The following is a 17660-nucleotide window of genomic DNA, read 5'->3' on the forward strand; positions in this document are numbered from 1 at the left end:
TGGAGTTGTGTACCCATACTCCAGCCATGGAGGAGCAGTACCGCAGAGGCAGAGAACAGAGGAGGAGTGTTTGGAGGGTATGGCCACAGAGGGGAGCATCTTCTTGGAGTTTCCACTTTAGGAAAAGGATATTGGAGATTAATTTAGGGATTCCTTCAAGGGTCAAATAGTCTAGGGAGATAGTGAAGTCCAAGAAGACTCCATCTGTTAAGTCACAATTGGAAGATGTTCTGAGAGTCAGTGAGCTGGGAGATGCCCAGAAGCTAAATGGCTATCTGAGTGGTCAAGGAGCTCCAATGACCAAGGAATGGCCCCTACCACCAAGAGTGATGGTTGCCCAAGATTCAGGATGGCCAAGCCTTAAAAAACATGTTACTGTCATTACAAATGGGCAAATGAGGTCATAGTACTGTCATTAAAAAATTATACACACACACACATGCAGACACTACTATAAAAGGATTCAGGGGCTTCTCAAAGTGAGTTAAGACCCCACTGCCCAGGACCTGGCTGAAATAGTCTTCCCCTTAGCTCTTTTACTATCTTGACTTTTATGTAGGGGTGTGTGTGTGTGTGTGTGTGTGTGTGTGTGTGTAGAGGGTTACACAGGTGTTAAATGACCACAAATCCCCCATGCAACCTCTAAGATGGGAAAGGCTCAAATTGCAGGTAGAGCTGCAGAGCCAGCTTCAGGTCTTTCTCATGGGAGCGCCCCTGGCCTCAGATAGCCTGGCTTCTAAGGACTCATAGGCTCATCCCCAGACAGTGCTCAGGGGAGATACAACAGTTTCCCAGGTCTTATATGTACCCACTGCAGCCAGAGGAAGTAGTCTGGCTCAGCAGACCAAAGCTTCAGGCCTCAGGAAAGAGCCAGGACAATAATTTAGCCCCAGGTGAATAGGGACAACCTAGGGGACCCAAAACAAGAAAGCATGGAGTAGCAGATGCAGGATTGGGGATCTACCTGCCCAGGGCAGGAAATTTGCAGACACCTTTGTGAGCAAGACCCCTTGGTTTCTGCAGCGGAAGGAACAGTCTCCTCCCAAAAGTACCTTAGGTAAAAAGATGAGAAGCATTTTCACTGGTATTGTCCCAGGAGAAAAGGCAAGGGCAGAAGTTCCCTGTTAAAGCTTAGCTGGTGTTAGCCTCTGTATGGAGCCTAGGCCCAGGTGATGGGACCATGGACACTGAAGCTTAGGAGAGCATGGTTCTTGTGGGCTTGATCTTGAAGAAGAATCTGGGGCTCAGGCATGGAAGAAAGTCAGTATCAGGAGGAAGTCCAGGCCCAGGCATAGCCTGCAGATGGGCATTCCTGCGACTACATGGCTCCCCCGTACCCAGATCCAAGGAAAGTGACAAGTGCATCGTGCAGGCCACATGCAGGCCCTGAGGATCAGAGTTGTCTCAGCAGGGATAAGTAGTTCAGAGACAAGGACAGAAATCCCAAGAAAATTGTAAGATTTAAGGATCAGCAACAGTGTTCATGCCTTCCAGGGAGCCTGCATCCCCAGCCAGGCCCTACCAGCATGGGCCAAAGATGCCAGCCAGGTACCTCTAGCCGCTCTTCCACTGCCCCAGGATCTGACTTTGGACATCTATCTCTTCTAGTTAGCCAGAAAGTCCTCCTTCATCCCCTCCTAGGAGGAACATTTTTCTCAAAGGAAAATTCCAGTCCATGTAGAGAAAATCTATTAGTTCCCATGCTAGCACATCCTTCAAAGAGGATAGTCTCTATTTCTCATAACCAAGTATATTTATTCCTTCTGAATAGATTTGTTTCTTCTAATAGTTGAGTAGTATCTTCTGTCTCTGCTGTGTTTGGGGTATATGTTTTAGAAATCCCAGGAGCCCAGGCTTAGAGGAAGGAAGGAGTCCATGTCATCTTATATTGAGGGACTGCCTGGATTTCTCAGAGGTGACCAGGGCCCTGGAAGGAAGTTGAGTGGTACTTCACACCTGCCCCCATCCCAGGTTCATTGCTCCTGCTCAGATGCCTTATTTTTAAAATACTTTATTTTTTTTCATAATACTGTCATTACAAAAAAATACAAAAAAACTACTATAAAAACATTCAGGGGCTTGTCAAAGTGAGAAAACCTAAAGACCCCACCCCAGGACCTGGCTAAAGCCGTCTTCCCCTAGCTTCTTCACTATTTGACCTTGATACAACTGTGGGAGTGGGGTGGGGTCACACAGGCATCAAAGGGCTGGAAATTCTCCCACGCAGCCTCCATGAAGGGTAAGAAATTAAGTAGCTTCACATATCACAAATGGGATTTGGAAGTTTGGGGGTGGCTAGGCCCTGAGTTCAGAGGTGTGGGGAGAAACCTGTGACCCTGAATCTCTTGGTGGGGAATAGCTGCCACCTGACCCCAAAGCCCTTTCCCTTCCTGCTGAAGGCTGGGAGATGGACCCTGCCCCCTACGTCTTAGCCTTAATACTAGCAGGCCCTCTTCCCCTCCCTCCACCCTTGCACACTCCTGAGACCAGCAGGGAGGACAGAACTTTCAGCTCTGTGGGATCTGGGTAGGGGAGCTCTCAGGAAGGCTGCCAAGGGCCCTGTTCACCTTCCTGCCCCAAATGAAAAGTGTCTCGTGCTCAGTGGCCCGGTTCATGGGTTACGGACCTTCCCTTCCTATCTCAACTCCGCAGAGGCACAAATAGCTCTAGGTGAGTGCTTTGTGTGCATGAATATGTGTGCATTAACCTTAGACACTGTGGACCTAGGGGTGAGGCAGGGGTGGGGAAGCAGTGTCCTTTCTATCTTCTTTGTCCCCCAGTAGGAGGAAGCTGAAGAGAAGGGAGAGGAGAGGTATTAGCAAAGCTGAGAGGGGAAAGAGGACATGCTATTTACAGGCATAGACAGGGAATCTCTGTATCTTCAAGTAGCACTCAGGTCACTCTCCAGCCACTGTCATGGGAACTGGATTCAAAGCTAGTGACATGAAAATTGACCCCTGGCCTGGGCTAGCTCTCCCCACCTCCCACCCACTTCCCCAAGGCAGCCCAGCTCTGAAAGGGGTCAGGGACAGGAACATTTTCCTGAAAATCCAGTGGCTTTTTTTTTTTTTTTTTTTCATTTTAGAAAAAGTTGCCAGTGTCCAGTGGACATCAAGCTGGGTGCACATTGAGTGGGGTGAGTGTAGGGGGTATTGCTGTGGTAGACTCTGGGCTGGCTGGGGCAGAGCCTAGGAACAGGGTAGGTGCTGCTTAAGGATCTGTCGTGTCTGTGGTGTTAATCTGTCTGGGAAGCGAACTTTGAACTCGACAATGAGGTCTCCTCGCTGGGTGGGCACTTTGGGGAAGGGAAGGCCCTCCCCACGGAGTCTCTTCACGGTGCCTGGCTTGATGACATCATTGCACGGTAATGGGATCACCCGGCCATCGATAGTGGGAATGTTCACAGTGCAGCCACACAGCGCCTGGGGAAAATGAGGCAGAGTGAGGAAAAGGTGGGGTAGAGTGGGAAGGGAGGAAAAGATTGAAGTGAGGGAAGAATGTGCCCATTTTTCCTCCCCTTCCCAACACACACACAACCTGACCCAGGCCCTACCTCCTTGAGGCTAATCAGGGCACTGTAGAGCACGTTGGTGCCGTCTCGACGGAAGTGTGCATGGGGCTTGTCTTTGAGCACAAAGACGATGTCAGCAGGGATGTTGTCAGGTGTGGCATCACCCTCTTTGGGAAAGGTGATCTTGGTGCCTTCCTTCCAGCCACGCTTGATGACAATGTGCAGGATCTTGTCCTCGGTGCGCACAGTTCGCCCATCAGGATTGAGGCGCCGCCTTGTGATCTTCATGCGCTTGGTGGAGCCGTGGTAGATCTCCTCGAGGGACACCCGCAGCTCATGCACCACAGGTGGGTCTTGTACCTTGCGCCGAGGGTACAATGGTTCTGGGGCTCGCCTTGGACCCCTACTCAGCCCATTGAAGCCAAAGCGGCCAAAGGCGCCAAATGGATCCTCATCTTCATCCACATCCATGTCATCTGGGTCAAAGCCACTGAAGGGTCTAGTGGACCGGCTGCTGGCAAAGAAGATATCGAAGGGGTTGGAGCCACCAAAGAAGGAGGCAAAGGTGGCATGGGGATCCCCATGAAAGGTGTAGTGAAAGGAGCCACTGGAGCCACCCGATGAACCACCGCCGGTCTTCAGGCCTGGAGGGAGGAGAAGTTAGGGATAGTGTGGCTGGTCCTGGCCCCATCCCAATCTCCACCCCCTGACCTCTAGCTCCTAGTTCATGGGCCTAGAGAAAGAAGCCACCTTTAACTCCCATAGAGAGGGCTGGCGAAATAGAGTAAGAAAAGTCTCTGACAAGATTAATTTCTATTCTTAATTATAAGTTTAATAATAAAGTGCATCATGAGGCTCAAAGAGGCTGAGTTACCCAAGAGGTAGAAAAGCCAAGGCTAGAAGACTTGGAGGATAGGACTTCCAGTCCTGTAGTCTCTTCCATGTCCCCATGACCCAAAGATGTCTCACAAAGCCTTGAGTGGCTGGCCTGGGATCACATTACAGTCATACCTGACTCCCAAATCTTTATCTCCCAAGACACACAGAGCAAGAGGCAACTGGATAGGATTTAACTATACAGGAAGCTAGTAAGTGACCTGTCCCAAATAAGGTGGAGATACAGTCCAGGAGGAAGCCCACTCTCATTGTGCTTCTAGTGTAGTTCCCCTTTTTCCTGACTCCTATCCAAATGGGAAATCAGGAGGGCCCAAAAAAGCAGGAAAGCTCATTGGCTTGGAGATGAGGAGCTGTTTCTTTCTTTTTATTTAATTTTATTTTTATTTTTGTTTATTTTTCTTTTTTTCCAAAGATTTTATTTATTTATATGAGCGAGAGTGTGCACCCATGATGGGGGGTGCGAGGGGCAGAGGGAGAGGGACAAGCAGATTCCCTGCTGACCAGAGAGCCCTACGGTAGGGTGGGGGAACTGGGCACAGGGGCTGGACACGCAGGGGCTGGATGAGGGGGCTGGACGAGGGGTCTTGATCCCAGGACCCCTGAGATCATGACTGGAGCTGAAGTCAGATACTTAACCGACTGAGCCACCCAGGTGCCCCAAGGAGCTTTTTCTCTAGAAAGTTTTCAAATGCTTTGTTTCCACACTCAGAGCTCATGGTATTGTACAACTCCAGGGTGCCATTGATGCACTGGACAGACATAGAATACAAATAGGAATAGAGCTTCTTGGACTTGTACAACACCAAGCCGCACACCCCATACCTGATGTCAGAGCAACCAAAATGCATGAATACGCTGGCACATTGCGGGTCATGGCCCTAGCTGCTCTCTCACCAGTCAGGTCCTGTCTAAGGAACTCAGATTGCTGGAGGCAGCCTTCATGGGGGGATGGTAGTGGTGGTGATGGGGTGAGGAGTGAGGGAGGGGGTTAACACTGAGAAATGATCTAGAATGTGTAGACTCGGGTGGGGTGCAGGCTAGGGGAAGGGACTCTTTGCTTTGAGGCTTTTTATCTTGAATTTCAATTCGTTGTGGAAGTCTAAGACTAAATTAAATTAGCCTCTTATTTCCTGGGACCCCAAGGACAGATATGGGTTGCATTAGAGAGGCCAAGTGGCAGGCAGTTCAGAGACTTGTGGCAGCTGCCTCTTCATCCCTCCCCTGAGACTCGGGGTCTGTTCTTTCCTTTTATTGAGGGTCTGATTATTAGGTGAGTTCAAGAAGCTTGGCGGAGCTCAGTGAGAGAGGGAGGTTGGACTGGTAACAACAGGAGGGGAAACTTCTCTGTAGGGATCCCTGTTGTACCACTGCCACCCCCTTTTTCAAGCTGGGAACAACTTGTTCCCAGCCAGGCTTGTGCAGAGAGTCTGTGCACACTTCTGCTGGCTGGCTGTTGGGGAGGGGGCAGGGCAGACAGAAATATAACCCACATTTTCAAGGCTGCTTCTCCTTCCCCAGGCCCCGGGTTTCTCCTTAAGGCTGTGCTGCATTCTTTGGAGACCTCCTGGGATGTAGATCGACAGTAGAACCCAGTGTCTGGGCCTAGAGGCTGAGCTTTGTCCTTCACTTAGGCTTGGTCATGCAGGAGGAGTGAAGTTTCTGGGTAGCTCTCCAGCTAACAAAGGTGAGGCCAAATGGAGAAAAGAGTGCAATTCCTAGACAGGTCACACGGTGGCATGGTGTGTGCACTGCTTCCCTCTTCCCACCCCTCCATCCCAGGGAGAAAAATGTCTTAGCTGAGAGAACACTGGGGATTCCAGCAGATGTCTGTGAATCTGGGAGCTGGCAAGTCTAGTAGGTGAGCAGGGAAAAACTGAAGGAACTAGTGGCACGGAGAATGAGAAGAGGGGGTTGGGAGGACTGGGGTGCACAGAGACACAAAGCAAGGAGGAGAGGAAAAGAACATTCTTTTGAGCACTTATCTACTATCTACTCTGTAGCAGGTACAGTACATATCATTAGCCTATCTAGTTTTGAGGCTGGAGTGGGGAGAGTGAGGAGGAGAATGTGGAAGAAAGGTAGATGCTGTTGGGCAGGAAGGACAGTTCCTCTTAGGAAGGAGAGTCCTCAGCTGTGGCAACGTCTCTTAATATAGCCTGACAGGTGCCTGTGGCTGGCGGGTGGCGGGTGGCAGGCGGCCCTGAGGGGCAGGCCCAGAATTAGCAGCTACATCATGCCTGTGGGATGTACTGGGAGGGGCCGCCCTCTCAGAGGCTTTATTTGGGCCTTTCCTGCCACCCCATGCGCGGCCACCAGCTACTTCAGGAAGGGGGGCAAGAGGCCAGCAGCAGTTCCCCTGCCATCCTTGGATCCCTGCCACTTCCTCAGGGAGGCAGAGCTCCCCCTCCATTCTGCTGGCTTGAGGTGGGCAAGATCATCTCTCCATATCAGAGTTCCAGTGGTTAATTCCCAGGCTGCTTAAGGGCCAGACTTTTATGCTGATGAATGTAAATGCTCTGTCCTCAGACCGCCAAGCCACACACACTCCTTTTCCCCAACCTTCCCTATCAGCCAATGGAGCAGCAGGGACTTCAGGCTGGACTAATAAGGCTGGGAGGGAAAAGAAGGAGGGGGAAGGCCTCTGCTCCTGACTTCAGATGTCTCTAAGGCCTGAATTTGAGGAGAGAGAGAGGCAGAGAGAAGCAGGGAAAACTATGGTAAGCCAAGGCTGGGTAGTGGGTGGTCTCTTCTCTCCTCTGGGTGTCAGTGCTGAGAACACTTGCCTCCCTCACCCCCTCCTCAGCTTCCAGTTGCCTGCTATGAGAACTGGGTTACCCAGCACCCCAGACAAGGACAGGGGTCCAGTATCAGGCTGGAGCACTGCCCTCTTACCTTCCTCCCCATACTGGTCATACAGGCCCCGTTTCTTAGGGTCACTCAGCACATCATAGGCCTCTGCAATCTCCTTAAACTTCTCCTCAGCATTGGGTTCTTTGTTCTTGTCTGGGTGGTACTTCAAGGCCATCTTCCGATAGGCTTTCTTGATCTCATCCTCGTTGGCTCCCGATGGGATCCCAAGAATCTTGTAATAATCCTTTCCCATCACAGCCACTGGACCGGCACTTGTCTCCTTGTTTCTGAAAGAAACCCAGGGCCAGTCCTTGAAGCCCCTCTTCCCTCCTGACCCAGCCCTGCTCCTGATGATCTTGCGATCCCTAAGTGACTCACTGTGTGACTTTCAGCAGGTCATGCCTGTTCTGTAGGTCTCTGTCTCCCCATCAGTGAAATGAAAGGTTTGGACTAGATGATCTCTTCCAGCTCTGACATTCTAGGATTCTGTGATTCTTTCGTCAGCTCCTGGATTTTCCCGGCAGGAAGCTGGGGGCTGTGGCCTACTAGGGGCTAGGCTAAGGCCCAGGTCCTTGGGCCAGACTGAGGACCCCTGAGAGGCCCTGCTGCGTGAGGTGGCACCATGGACTGACAGGCCCACACACAGAAGCTGGCAAAGATCAGTGTACTGGGTGAGGTCACCTGAGCGTCGTGGTCTTTTACGCCATGCCTCAGGCATGGTGCCCGGGCTAAGGGCAGCTGGGGCAGTGGCCCAGGACTAGGGACAGGCCCGGGTCTTTAGCCAGCTGTCCTGGCCAGCCAGGCTGAGTCAGGGTGTAGGTGCCTGGAGTCCTCTCTGCTAGTGAAGACCCCAGGCCTCCTTGTCCTTGTTGTCCAGATGATGCTAAGCCTCACGTGTGATTCAGATCAGAGGATGACTCACAGCCTTTGGAAACTGCTGTTTCTAACTCCCTTATTAGCAGGGGGATGACACTGTCCTTCCTCCAACCAGGGCAATAGTTCCCTTTACTCATTTCCCAGTGTCTACACACAAAATGTGTATGAAGACAATGTCTGTGCCACCTAAGCACTAGTGTTAGTGAACACAAGCATCCTGGGCATAGGCCCTTTCTTAACCTTAGTTGTTAGAATAATTAGGCACTAATCACCATTTCCTTAATACCTTCCCTACCAATCCCTCCTTCTCACCTGCCCAGTGGTTCAGGATCTGGCCCAGGGCCAGGCCCACACTCCTCTGATAGTTCCTTCTAAGCTGGATGCAGGGGTATTTGTTTTGTGAGGGAGAAACATAGGGCTCACATTCTTCCACCCTAATTTCCCTTCACCACTGCCTACATGGTGGGTAGGAAGGGAAGGGGACTTTCCTGTAGGTGGGCTCTTCGGGGAGATGGCCAGAAGCCATTCTCTAGCCCTTCAGAGGCTTGGCCAACCCCTACCAAAGCCCAGAAAACCAGAGTCTTTCTAGCAATGTCCTGGGCTGGCAGCCACAACTGAAGCCTGCTTTTCTGCCTCTGACTGCTTCAGTGAGGTATACAGGGTTTCCTGGCAGGAGTGAGGGCTGTAATGGGTAAGGGGAGGCCTTAAGGCCCCAGGAAGGCAGGGACAATGGCCCTAGCTCCTGCCCCCACAGGGCCTGTTGCAGGTGGCTGAGTTGACTCATGGTTCTGGGAGTCACCTCACTCTGACGAAGAGAAGGCTCCATAAAGGCGGGTACTCCCCCTTCTCCCCCTAACAGCATGTCACGCCTGGTGGGGGAAGCTGGGGTTGGAAGAGTGAGAGAAGAGCATCTGGGGGTGGGCAGCCATTTTCGGAAGCAATGGTAAAAGCCGTCTGAGAGGGAACTGGGGGTGGTCTGCCATCTCTGCCTCAGCGCACACCTTCTCCCCGCCACCCCAGGACTGGGAAGGAACCCTAGTACACCAAGAGGGTGCCCCCAGAGAACCATAGCAGCTTCTAGGCAGAGCGCAAGTGGAACAGCTTGCCAATGCTCCCACCCTCCTCTTGCTGTCCCTGTATTACCTCCTCATCAGGCCAGCTTCCTTCCTGGCACTCACCTGATAACCGTTCTAGACCTACAATTCTCTTGTCTCCACAGACACAGGGCAAGCTCTTTCAGGAATTGCCTTTTTCCTCCTCCTTTCCTCCCTCTCTCCCTCCCTCCCCATACCCACAAGCCACGTGTTGGAATGACAAAGGAGCCCCATGGCATGGCACTGCCTTGGATGGAGAAGAATGAAGAGGATGTTCATGTAGAGGCAGGAATGAAAAATGAGAAATAACAAGAAGGCCTGTATAGGAAGGGGGGATGGTTGATACAGAAAATGAACTACTGGTGGAAGGAGACAAGGGATGACAAATGGAAACGACTGAGGTGGAAAATGGGTTACCAATGGGTTGAAAGGGAGAGATGTAGAGAGTTGAAATACTAGAGAAGATGTCTGGAAAATGGATGGATGCCTGAAGGGTTTGGTATAGGAGATGAATGACAAGGGGTAGTTCATTCAAATGTAAGGGTGAGGTAGAAGGAGGGTTCTTACATGTAATGGGGATGAGATGAGGATGATATGGTAGGCAATGAAGGGGGATGTGATGTGGAGAATTTGACGTGGTAGGGATATGAGTGCCCTTCTCCAGAGGGACTTACCGGAACTTTACAAACCCATTCAGCGTCCACGCTCGAAGTTTTAAGGGCTCCAGCTGAATTTTAAACATCAAGCTGGCTAAGAAGTCTTCTCCCCAGAAGTGTGGGAAGCTCCGGAAAGCTCCTCGGGCCTGTAGTGGGGGTGCTGCTGGGGATGGGCAGGAGAGCACTGTGCGCTTAAACATGCCCAGCCCAGCCCCTCACCTCTGATCGCTCCGCTGGAGCCTGCTTGGAAAGCTGCAGCTCAGGAAGTCACCTCCTCGGGTTCTCAGAGGCACTTGCCCAGCAAGGCCTGTCCGGTGCAGCAGGAGCTAGACCTGATCCCCAGGTGTGGAGAGTGAAGGAATAGGGTCCAGCGGCCACCTACTCTCAGGTGCAGCAATGTCTGTATGAATGGCTGTATGGCAGTGTGACAGTAAGGCTGGCAGTGGCAAGCGTGTGCTTGCGAGTGGCAGCCTGTGTACCTGTGGCAGGTGTGATTGTGAGGGCCTGAGAGGCAGTGAGTTCCTCTGGTCTCTCTCTCCGGGGAGGATCCGACCCCAATCCCCAAGAACCTACTCAATGAAGTCACTGACCCGGAGTCTCCTCCCTCGCAGATGGGCGGGGAGGGGCGGGGCAGAGCCGAGCTCGCCCGGGACAAAAGGCGCGGCGAGGAGAGGAGGGGAAGGGAGGGGAGGGGGCTCGGGCGGGGGAGGGTGGTCGGTGATGTCACCGACGCTGACAGGCTGGGCTGGCTCAGAAACGCCTCCGCCCGCGGAACCCAATCCGACCCGGCCCGACCCTCCCCCCCCAGCTCGGACGCTGGCTGCCCCCTGTTAGAGGGTCGCAGACATCGAGCACCTTGCAGACCCCAGTCCCCGCACCACCACGGCAGAAGAAACGATGGGCCTTCAGTGTCCCAGCGCCCCCCCCATCTCACCCACCCCCTACACCAGGACCCCTGGCTCCGCGACGCCCCCGCTCCCGGGACCCCTGAGTCCTGGCTCGGTGCCCTCACCAGTGAGGAGCTGCGGGCGCCACCGCGGTCCGTCAGACAGCCGCTGCCCCCTCCCCTGGCTCCGGCTCCGCCGCCTCCACTTGGGACAGGAGTCGCCTGCCCGCCGGCCGCAGACAGCGGGCCGGGGAACCCGCCCCCACGGCTCCGCCTCCGCGCCGCCCATTGCGCGGCTTGCCCGTCACTCAGCTCACCCTCCGCTGTAATTGGACAGTCTTCAACGAGTGCCTTGGTGATAGCCGCCCATTCTCCGCCCCTGTCACCCGGCCACACGCGCACACATTCCGGGCAGTGATTGGTGTCGGTCTGATTGGTGCACTCTGGGATCAGTCAACCACACCTCTTCGCTAGCTCGTCGTGTCATTGGTGAAAGGGACAGAGGGCGGCAACTCTACGCGCCCTTTGATTTTATTGGTTGGTCTGTGGGGCTCAGACTCGAGACTGGGGGCAACTATATTAGTCCAATCTCGGGTTTGAGAAGGTGGGACGTACTGGCCACCGCTCGAATCCCGGGAGAACCTTCTGGAACCTGTGTAACGTCAAAGGCAGCCTTAAAGGAAAACTGCCTACCAGTTGGCGGTGACTCTGGGCATTCTTTCCTTTCTTCATTTAGGAGGGTAGGGGAGAGAATAGTGCGCTTTGCGAGGTGTAGTCCCTCGACCAGGGTCAAAAGGTCACCCCTTCTTACCTGTCTTCCATCGGAGCTGTGGACTGACCTCGACCAGACCTGATTCAGCTTAGACCTGATTCAGCTTTACCTTATCTTGACCCGGAATTGACCTGAGGTGACCTAACAAAACAGACCCCGATAGACATGCAGAATTTAAGCACCCTTCTGCTTTCTCCTTTGTAACCTGGTAGTTCTCTCTAGGTTTAGCGCCTCCTCATTAATTCCCTTTGTGAGTCCCCTTTTCATCCTCTGTATAATCCCCTCATCCCAGCTCCCTTGTGAGCAGCCCCTCCTCAGCAACCCCCACAATTCTCATTAACGTTCTCTCTGTAATCTTTCATCCTACTTCCCCCTTGAGTTCCCAAATGTTAGCCCACTCTTTCTTTCCCCTCTTCTTGGCTGGGTATGATCTCCTGCCTCCCTCCCACCCCCCCACCCCACCCCCATAATCTTCTGTTTTATCCTATCCTTAATCCGTTATCTACTCGTATGATCTCTCCTATCCTAACTCCCCCTTTTAACCCTTCATCTCAGCTCCACATGATTTCCTTAACACATCTCAGCCCCAACCCCCTCTCTCCCCCATTAAATCTCAGCCCTAGTGTCCCCGCTGTTCAGAGCAGGCAGGGCTGCGGAGGCGGTAGCCAGCGGAAGCCGACGCTTGAACAGACACGGTGCCTGGCGCCCACGTCACTGTCTCCCAGGCCCATCTGTGCTACAGGCAGCGGGGGTGGGGAGGGGGTTATCCGGGGGTGAGGAGGGGAAAGGAATTCTTGGGGGGTTTGAGGACAAAGGAAGGGCCAGGACAGAAGCTCTCACCTCTCTTTCTTTGCCATTTCCCAGAAACAGTTTGGACACCCATGAGTTCATGCAATCTGAATAGAGCTGGAAACTGAGGCTTGGAGAACATCAGTACCTGGGCCGCAGAGCAGAGCAGGAGAGAAATCTAGGGGGTCCTGAGGTCAGGTCTGCATATTCTCCATTCTCTGCCTTCTTTCTAGTACTCACCATGGTGATCCCAGGTGTAAAGGGGTGTGAGCTGTGAAGTAAGGAAAGGAAGTGGGGTAAGAAGAGGATGGAGAAAAGGTGGGATGAGGGAAATGAGAGGAAGGAGGGAAGATGGGGTGAGGGGGATGGGAAGAGGAGGGGAGAGGAGAGGGGTGGGAGGTCAGGAGGGGGGGTGAGAATGGAAGGAGAAGTGGGGAACAAAGACTAGAAGGGAGGGGAGATGGGATGATGAAGGAATGGAATAGTAGTGTGACATGGAGATGAGCAAGGTAGGATGAGGAGGCTCAGGACAGGTGCCGGCTACTTTGATCTGAGGGATCTCACTCTGCCACCTCCAGACTCTTGGGGGCCCGGGCTGTGGGTGGCTCTACTTCCTATTCCTGTTCTATCTATTTTGCTTCCTCCAGCCTTGCCTGTGCCAACACGGGGGCAGAGAGTTTAGTCATTGGCCCTTACCTGGTCCCTGCTAATGCTATATTGTGGGCTTAGAACTTCGGGGGTGTAGGGCCATGCCTTCAGGTGCTGGTGGCATGGATTCCACTGTCTGCTGGGTTCTCTATTTCCACTGTGTCCTATTGCCCTGGGTATCAGGTGTGCGTTAGGAACCAGGGTGCACAGTGTGGCATAGGTGTAAGAATGTAGGCTCTGTTGACCTTGTGAGGTCACTTGCCACATCTGTCCCTCATTTCTTTCTTTGTCTCATGGGTATAGAAAAGAGCAGTACCTCCTAGCGTTGTTCTGAGGGTTAATTAAGGTAACACATGCAATGCATGTAGTTCTGAGCTTGGTATGTAGTTATTGCTCAGCAAAGTTAACCGTTACTCTGTATGTTCACAGGTATCTGGATGTGTGAGTGCATCTGTTTGATGTTCAAGTCTGATTGGGAGTTATTTGTACTGTTGTATCTGTAGTGTGATTTGTAAGTGAGAGTATATCTGTGTATATCTGTGTAATATTTTTGTGTGGTAATATGCCTGATTCTGTATTATTTGTTGTGTATGTGATTTTGTGTTGGTATACATGTGTGATTAAATGACTATGTAGGTCTGTGTCTACATGATGAACAGCGTCATGGATATTGACATGTTGACTGCCAGTGCATGCATGAATCCGTGATCGTATCAGTTCTCAGCACCCGCATTCCCCTCCCTTCCTATGGAGACGTCATAACCCTAGGTGTCCCTCATTTTCTCACCCTGAGGGAACCGGAACCTGGGGGCAGGGGCGGGGGTGGGTGCCAGTGAGGAGGTGTTTACGCAGGAGCACATGTTCCCTCTCAGACTGTGTATGGGAGGGGGAGCCCCCTATCTTGCACATATCCTGAAGGCTCCAGAGGAAGTGCTTCACCCCAGCCCATTCTTAGTTCCCTGTCTTGTCACCATGGCAGCAGTTGCCAGGGGCTCCCATGGTTGCTAAGATCTAGGTGTGGGAGGCTGCTAAGCCCTGTTGCCAGTAGAAACAGAGAACAGGAGGGGGGGAAGGAAGACTACCCCCACAGCTGCCAGCTCTCTGCAGTGACAGGACAGGTCCTTGGACCTCTCCTGTCCCCAAACTGTACCTATGACTTGTATGTGGCAATACTCTTGTTGGTGGGGCCTTTTCACAGGAAGTTGGAACTGGAATATAGGGATCCACCTTCTGAGGGACTGTGGCTCTAGCCTGCCCTTTACCATCTTTAAAGTTGGGAGGCTCTTAGAAATTAGTGACTACTTCATTCTGTCCTCCAACCCTTATACTTCTCCCCTAGCAATGTCTCTGCTTGAGTTCTCCTGTGGCTGGTGCTTATTACCTGATGATTTCACCTCGGATAGGAATGCTACATTGACCCCTGGATGCAGACTGACTCCTTCCTGAGGTCAGACTCTTAGCATCTCACCTTGATACATATTTCATGCTGACACTTGGACCCAGAATTCAGTTCCACACTGAGTGCCAACTTTGACCTCACCTGAGACACTGACCTTGGCCTTGGTCCTAGACCAGACAGTTCCCCAAACTCAGCCTTAGCCTAAGTCCTTTCTAGACATGGATGAGCCCTAATATTACTTGAATTCAACTGCAGATTCAGTTCTGATCCTGTTCACTGATTGGACACTGACCAGTGATCTAACTCCCTGGTACTCCTGGTCTAAACCTACACTGACCAGTAGTAATTGTTCAAAGGGGTTATTTCTTGCCTTGGGAGTGAGAGGCTAGTGCTAGAAATGACCAGCAGAGGGCATGCAACATCAGGTTCTAGAGGCAGGCTTTCTGGAGCGCATCTGGGAAGGGGAAGTCAGGTGTATTGAGACCTTGGCTCTTTTCTGTCAGGTCAGGACCCAGAGCTGGAGGCACAACAGTCGGTCTATGAGGTTGAACTAAAGAAATTAAGTTTCCCAACCCAGTTATTCTATTGTTTTGTGGTCATGTGGGTCTGTACAATCTTGACTCTGCCTCTAGCTCGGCGGGGCTCAGGGCTGGGCATACACTAGAAGGTGCTTAGCCATTTACAGGCATCACAAATCTCAAGAGGACTGTATACCTGGTAAGGCATCCTACCCCCAACTCAACATTTCTGTCCTATACTTATACAGCTTCACTACCTTCCCTGGTATCCAGTTACCTTTTGGTCCTATTGAGCAAAAATCTGCCTCTCTTCCACCTTTGGTCTTAGCTCTGTCTTTGAGGTCACATTGACCTCATCAGTCCCATCTGTCAGACATCAGCCATCTACATCCCTCAAGTCTGCTCCTCTCCAGGATGAGACACCTCTCAGGCCTTCATGGGTTCCTCCTCTGCTTTGTTCCATTCCAGCGCCTAAGACCATGCTACACTGGCTGGGTTTCAATTCATGGTGCCTGGCTCTGATTAGCTTTTTCTAGGAGTGCTGGTGCAGTGTACAAATGAGCCAGCCTGCCTCTCTCATCTGACTCTGAACTTCTTCCTACATAGCCTCACCTTACATCAGTTTTTTAGTAGCTACCTCATACTGTTCCTCCATATCAAGTGAAGACCATAACCCCCTCTTCCTGAGCTGCTGGATCACATCTTGCCCATTTGTACAATGTTACAAATGTACAATTGCCCAAATGTTACGATTTTGAAAGGAGTATTATATTTATTTTAAAAACAAAGATACTTGAAATAAATGAAAAAAACATTTTTTTGCAATACCTTCTGCATTTTAAAACAATCCTTGGGCTTGGAAATCTCTGCATTTATATTTACTTAAAGGTGGGACAGGAGGGACTGAAGTGCTTGCTTCAGCAGCACATATGCTAAAATTGGAACCATACAGAGAAAATTAGCATGGCCCCTGCACAAGGATGACATGCAAATTCATGAAGCATACTGTATTTTTGGTTTTGATGAATGTCAAATGTAATAATGTAAAGTGAATGTATATATGAATAAATTAGTATATTACCAAAAAAGAAAAAAAAAAAAAGAGGGACTGAAGATACCCCGCTGTCTCAGCTGTGACTTCAGCACTGTGGACAGAGGCCATTAGTGGTACCCCCGGCTATGCCTGTGACTGTGGGTAGGTGGAAGATGATACATGCACAGCTTGTAGATAGGGCCAGAAATCCTTGCTGCTCACTTAATGCCTTATAGTGTATGAAATTCTTTCCTCTTACCAAACGAATTCTGTCCTCACTTGACTATCAGCCCAGGAGATAGGACAGGAATTGTTTTCCCAGACTTTTACAGATGAGGAAACAAGTTCAGCAAGGTCAAACTCCAAGCAACCCTTTGGGTGGGGTGGGAGAGAGAACTCTGTTCCAGGTTTAGCAAATTTAGCAGCTACTCTTTCCCCTTTGAGCAATGACTTCCTCTAGAGATAAGAGGAGTACACTTGAGCCAGAGCAGGGCAGGGTGAGTGGAAGTTTGTGTGGAACCGAGGCTCTAGCCAGCCCTGGGAACAAGTGGCAGGAGGAGGAACAATCCTCAGAGGATCGAAAGTTCATCAGGATTGCCAGACTGAGGGTGAGGAAACCTTGCTTTTCACTAGAGTCCACAGAGGCCCAGCTTTTATGTCTCTTTTTCTCTTCTAATGCTGGTCTTCATTGAAATTGGAGACAGAAGGGACCCTTAAGATCTCAAGCTGTCCTGAGCCTGATGGACCTCCATTTGAAAATTCTGGGGAGGAGAGGTATGGGAGCCATGTGAGTGAATGAGGTGAGTTGTGCAGGTTGTAAGAAATCCTGTGACATGGCTACAGGACTGGCTGCTTATGTTTCTGTTCCCAGGATGGAAAGGGGATATGCTAGACTACAGAGCAGCTGTTTCCTTGAGGTGTACCCTGACAGGCAGCACAATAAAGTAATTAAGAACATGGGCACTGAAGCCAGACTACCTGGTTCCCCTGCTTCCTATGTGACTGCGTAACCTTGAGAAACTCTCAGCCTCTATTCCTCACTTTTTTCTTTTTTTTTTTTTTAAGATTTTATTTATTTATTTGACGGAGGGAAACACAGTGAGAGAGGGAACACAAGCAGGGGGAGTGGGAGAGGGAGAAGCAGGCCTCCCGCCAAGCAGGGAGCCCGATGTGGGGCTCGATCCCAGGACCCTGGGATCACGACCCGAGCCGAAGGCAGACACTTAATGACTCAGCCACCCAGGCGCCCCTATTCCTCACTTTTCTCATCTATAAACAAACCTCAGGGTTGTTTTTTGAAGACGATTTTATGTAAAGCACTTAGAACTGCCCAGTGCATAGTAACTGCTCAAAAATATTAGCAATGATTTTTATTTGGGGCCCCTATGGTTTAGAGGTAAGTCTATACACCAATGATCCACACTAGAGATACTTTCCTACCTATAGGTACTGGCTCTGTTCTTATCAGGAAAAGGTGATGAAAGGCGGATTTCACAGTCCTCTGAAAAGCTTCTCTTGACCTTAGTTTACCCAACTCTATCATATCACATTAAAACATTGCAAAAACGGGGAGAAAATTCTCTACCAAGAAAGACCCAGAAGACCAGGAGAAAACATAGCCAGCTAGCTTTCCTACTTTGTCACCCAGCAGGGATTGGGAGGAGAAATGTGTCTAAAACTGGCCCTTTGTTTGTGGTGGTGGTGGAATACATTGCAGATAGCTTGGAGGCC

General features: G+C 51.2%; 1 protein-coding gene and 1 non-coding gene across 4 annotated transcripts; one reads left to right on the plus strand and one right to left on the minus strand.

The window, feature by feature from the left end:
- Positions 1 to 660: 660 nt before the first annotated feature.
- Positions 661 to 11035, minus strand: DNAJB5 (DnaJ heat shock protein family (Hsp40) member B5). Of its 3 annotated transcripts, XM_032396878.1 has the most exons (5): positions 10897 to 11035; positions 9903 to 10047; positions 7301 to 7545; positions 3554 to 4155; positions 662 to 3422 (listed from the first exon to the last, which is right to left on the minus strand). In XM_032396878.1, the coding sequence occupies exons 2-5, from the start codon at positions 9968 to 9970 to the stop codon at positions 3189 to 3191; spliced, it is 1149 nt and encodes a 382-aa protein (XP_032252769.1). In that variant the 5' UTR covers positions 9971 to 10047; positions 10897 to 11035; the 3' UTR covers positions 662 to 3188. The 3 variants fall into 3 exon arrangements, with proteins under 3 accessions (XP_032252771.1, XP_032252769.1, XP_032252770.1); XM_032396880.1 differs by lacking the exons at positions 9903 to 10047; positions 10897 to 11035 and adding an exon at positions 10104 to 10536 and having other exon boundaries at positions 661 to 3422; XM_032396879.1 differs by lacking the exon at positions 10897 to 11035 and having other exon boundaries at positions 9903 to 10537.
- Positions 11036 to 15804: 4769 nt separating this feature from the next.
- On the plus strand, positions 15805 to 15911 carry LOC116627219. The gene has a single exon (XR_004298453.1). It is a non-coding gene; the product is annotated as a U6 spliceosomal RNA (small nuclear RNA).
- Positions 15912 to 17660: the final 1749 nt, after the last annotated feature.

The sequence above is a fragment of the Phoca vitulina genome, unplaced genomic scaffold (assembly GCF_004348235.1).
Source record: "Phoca vitulina isolate PV1807 unplaced genomic scaffold, GSC_HSeal_1.0 scaffold94, whole genome shotgun sequence".
Classification (NCBI taxonomy): domain Eukaryota; kingdom Metazoa; phylum Chordata; class Mammalia; order Carnivora; family Phocidae; genus Phoca; species Phoca vitulina.

Excerpts from the sequence above, each read along its gene's own strand:
- DNAJB5 (XM_032396879.1), bottom strand. The coding sequence starts at position 10,084 with ATGTTTAAGCGCACAGTGCTCTCCTGCCCATCCCCAGCAGCACCCCCA. Across the intron at positions 4,156-7,300 it reads TGACCAGTATGGGGAGGAAG|GCCTGAAGACCGGCGGTGGT; the intron begins GTAAGAGGGCAG and ends TCCTCCCTCCAG. Across the intron at positions 3,423-3,553 it reads CCCTGATTAGCCTCAAGGAG|GCGCTGTGTGGCTGCACTGT; the intron begins GTAGGGCCTGGG and ends CATTTTCCCCAG.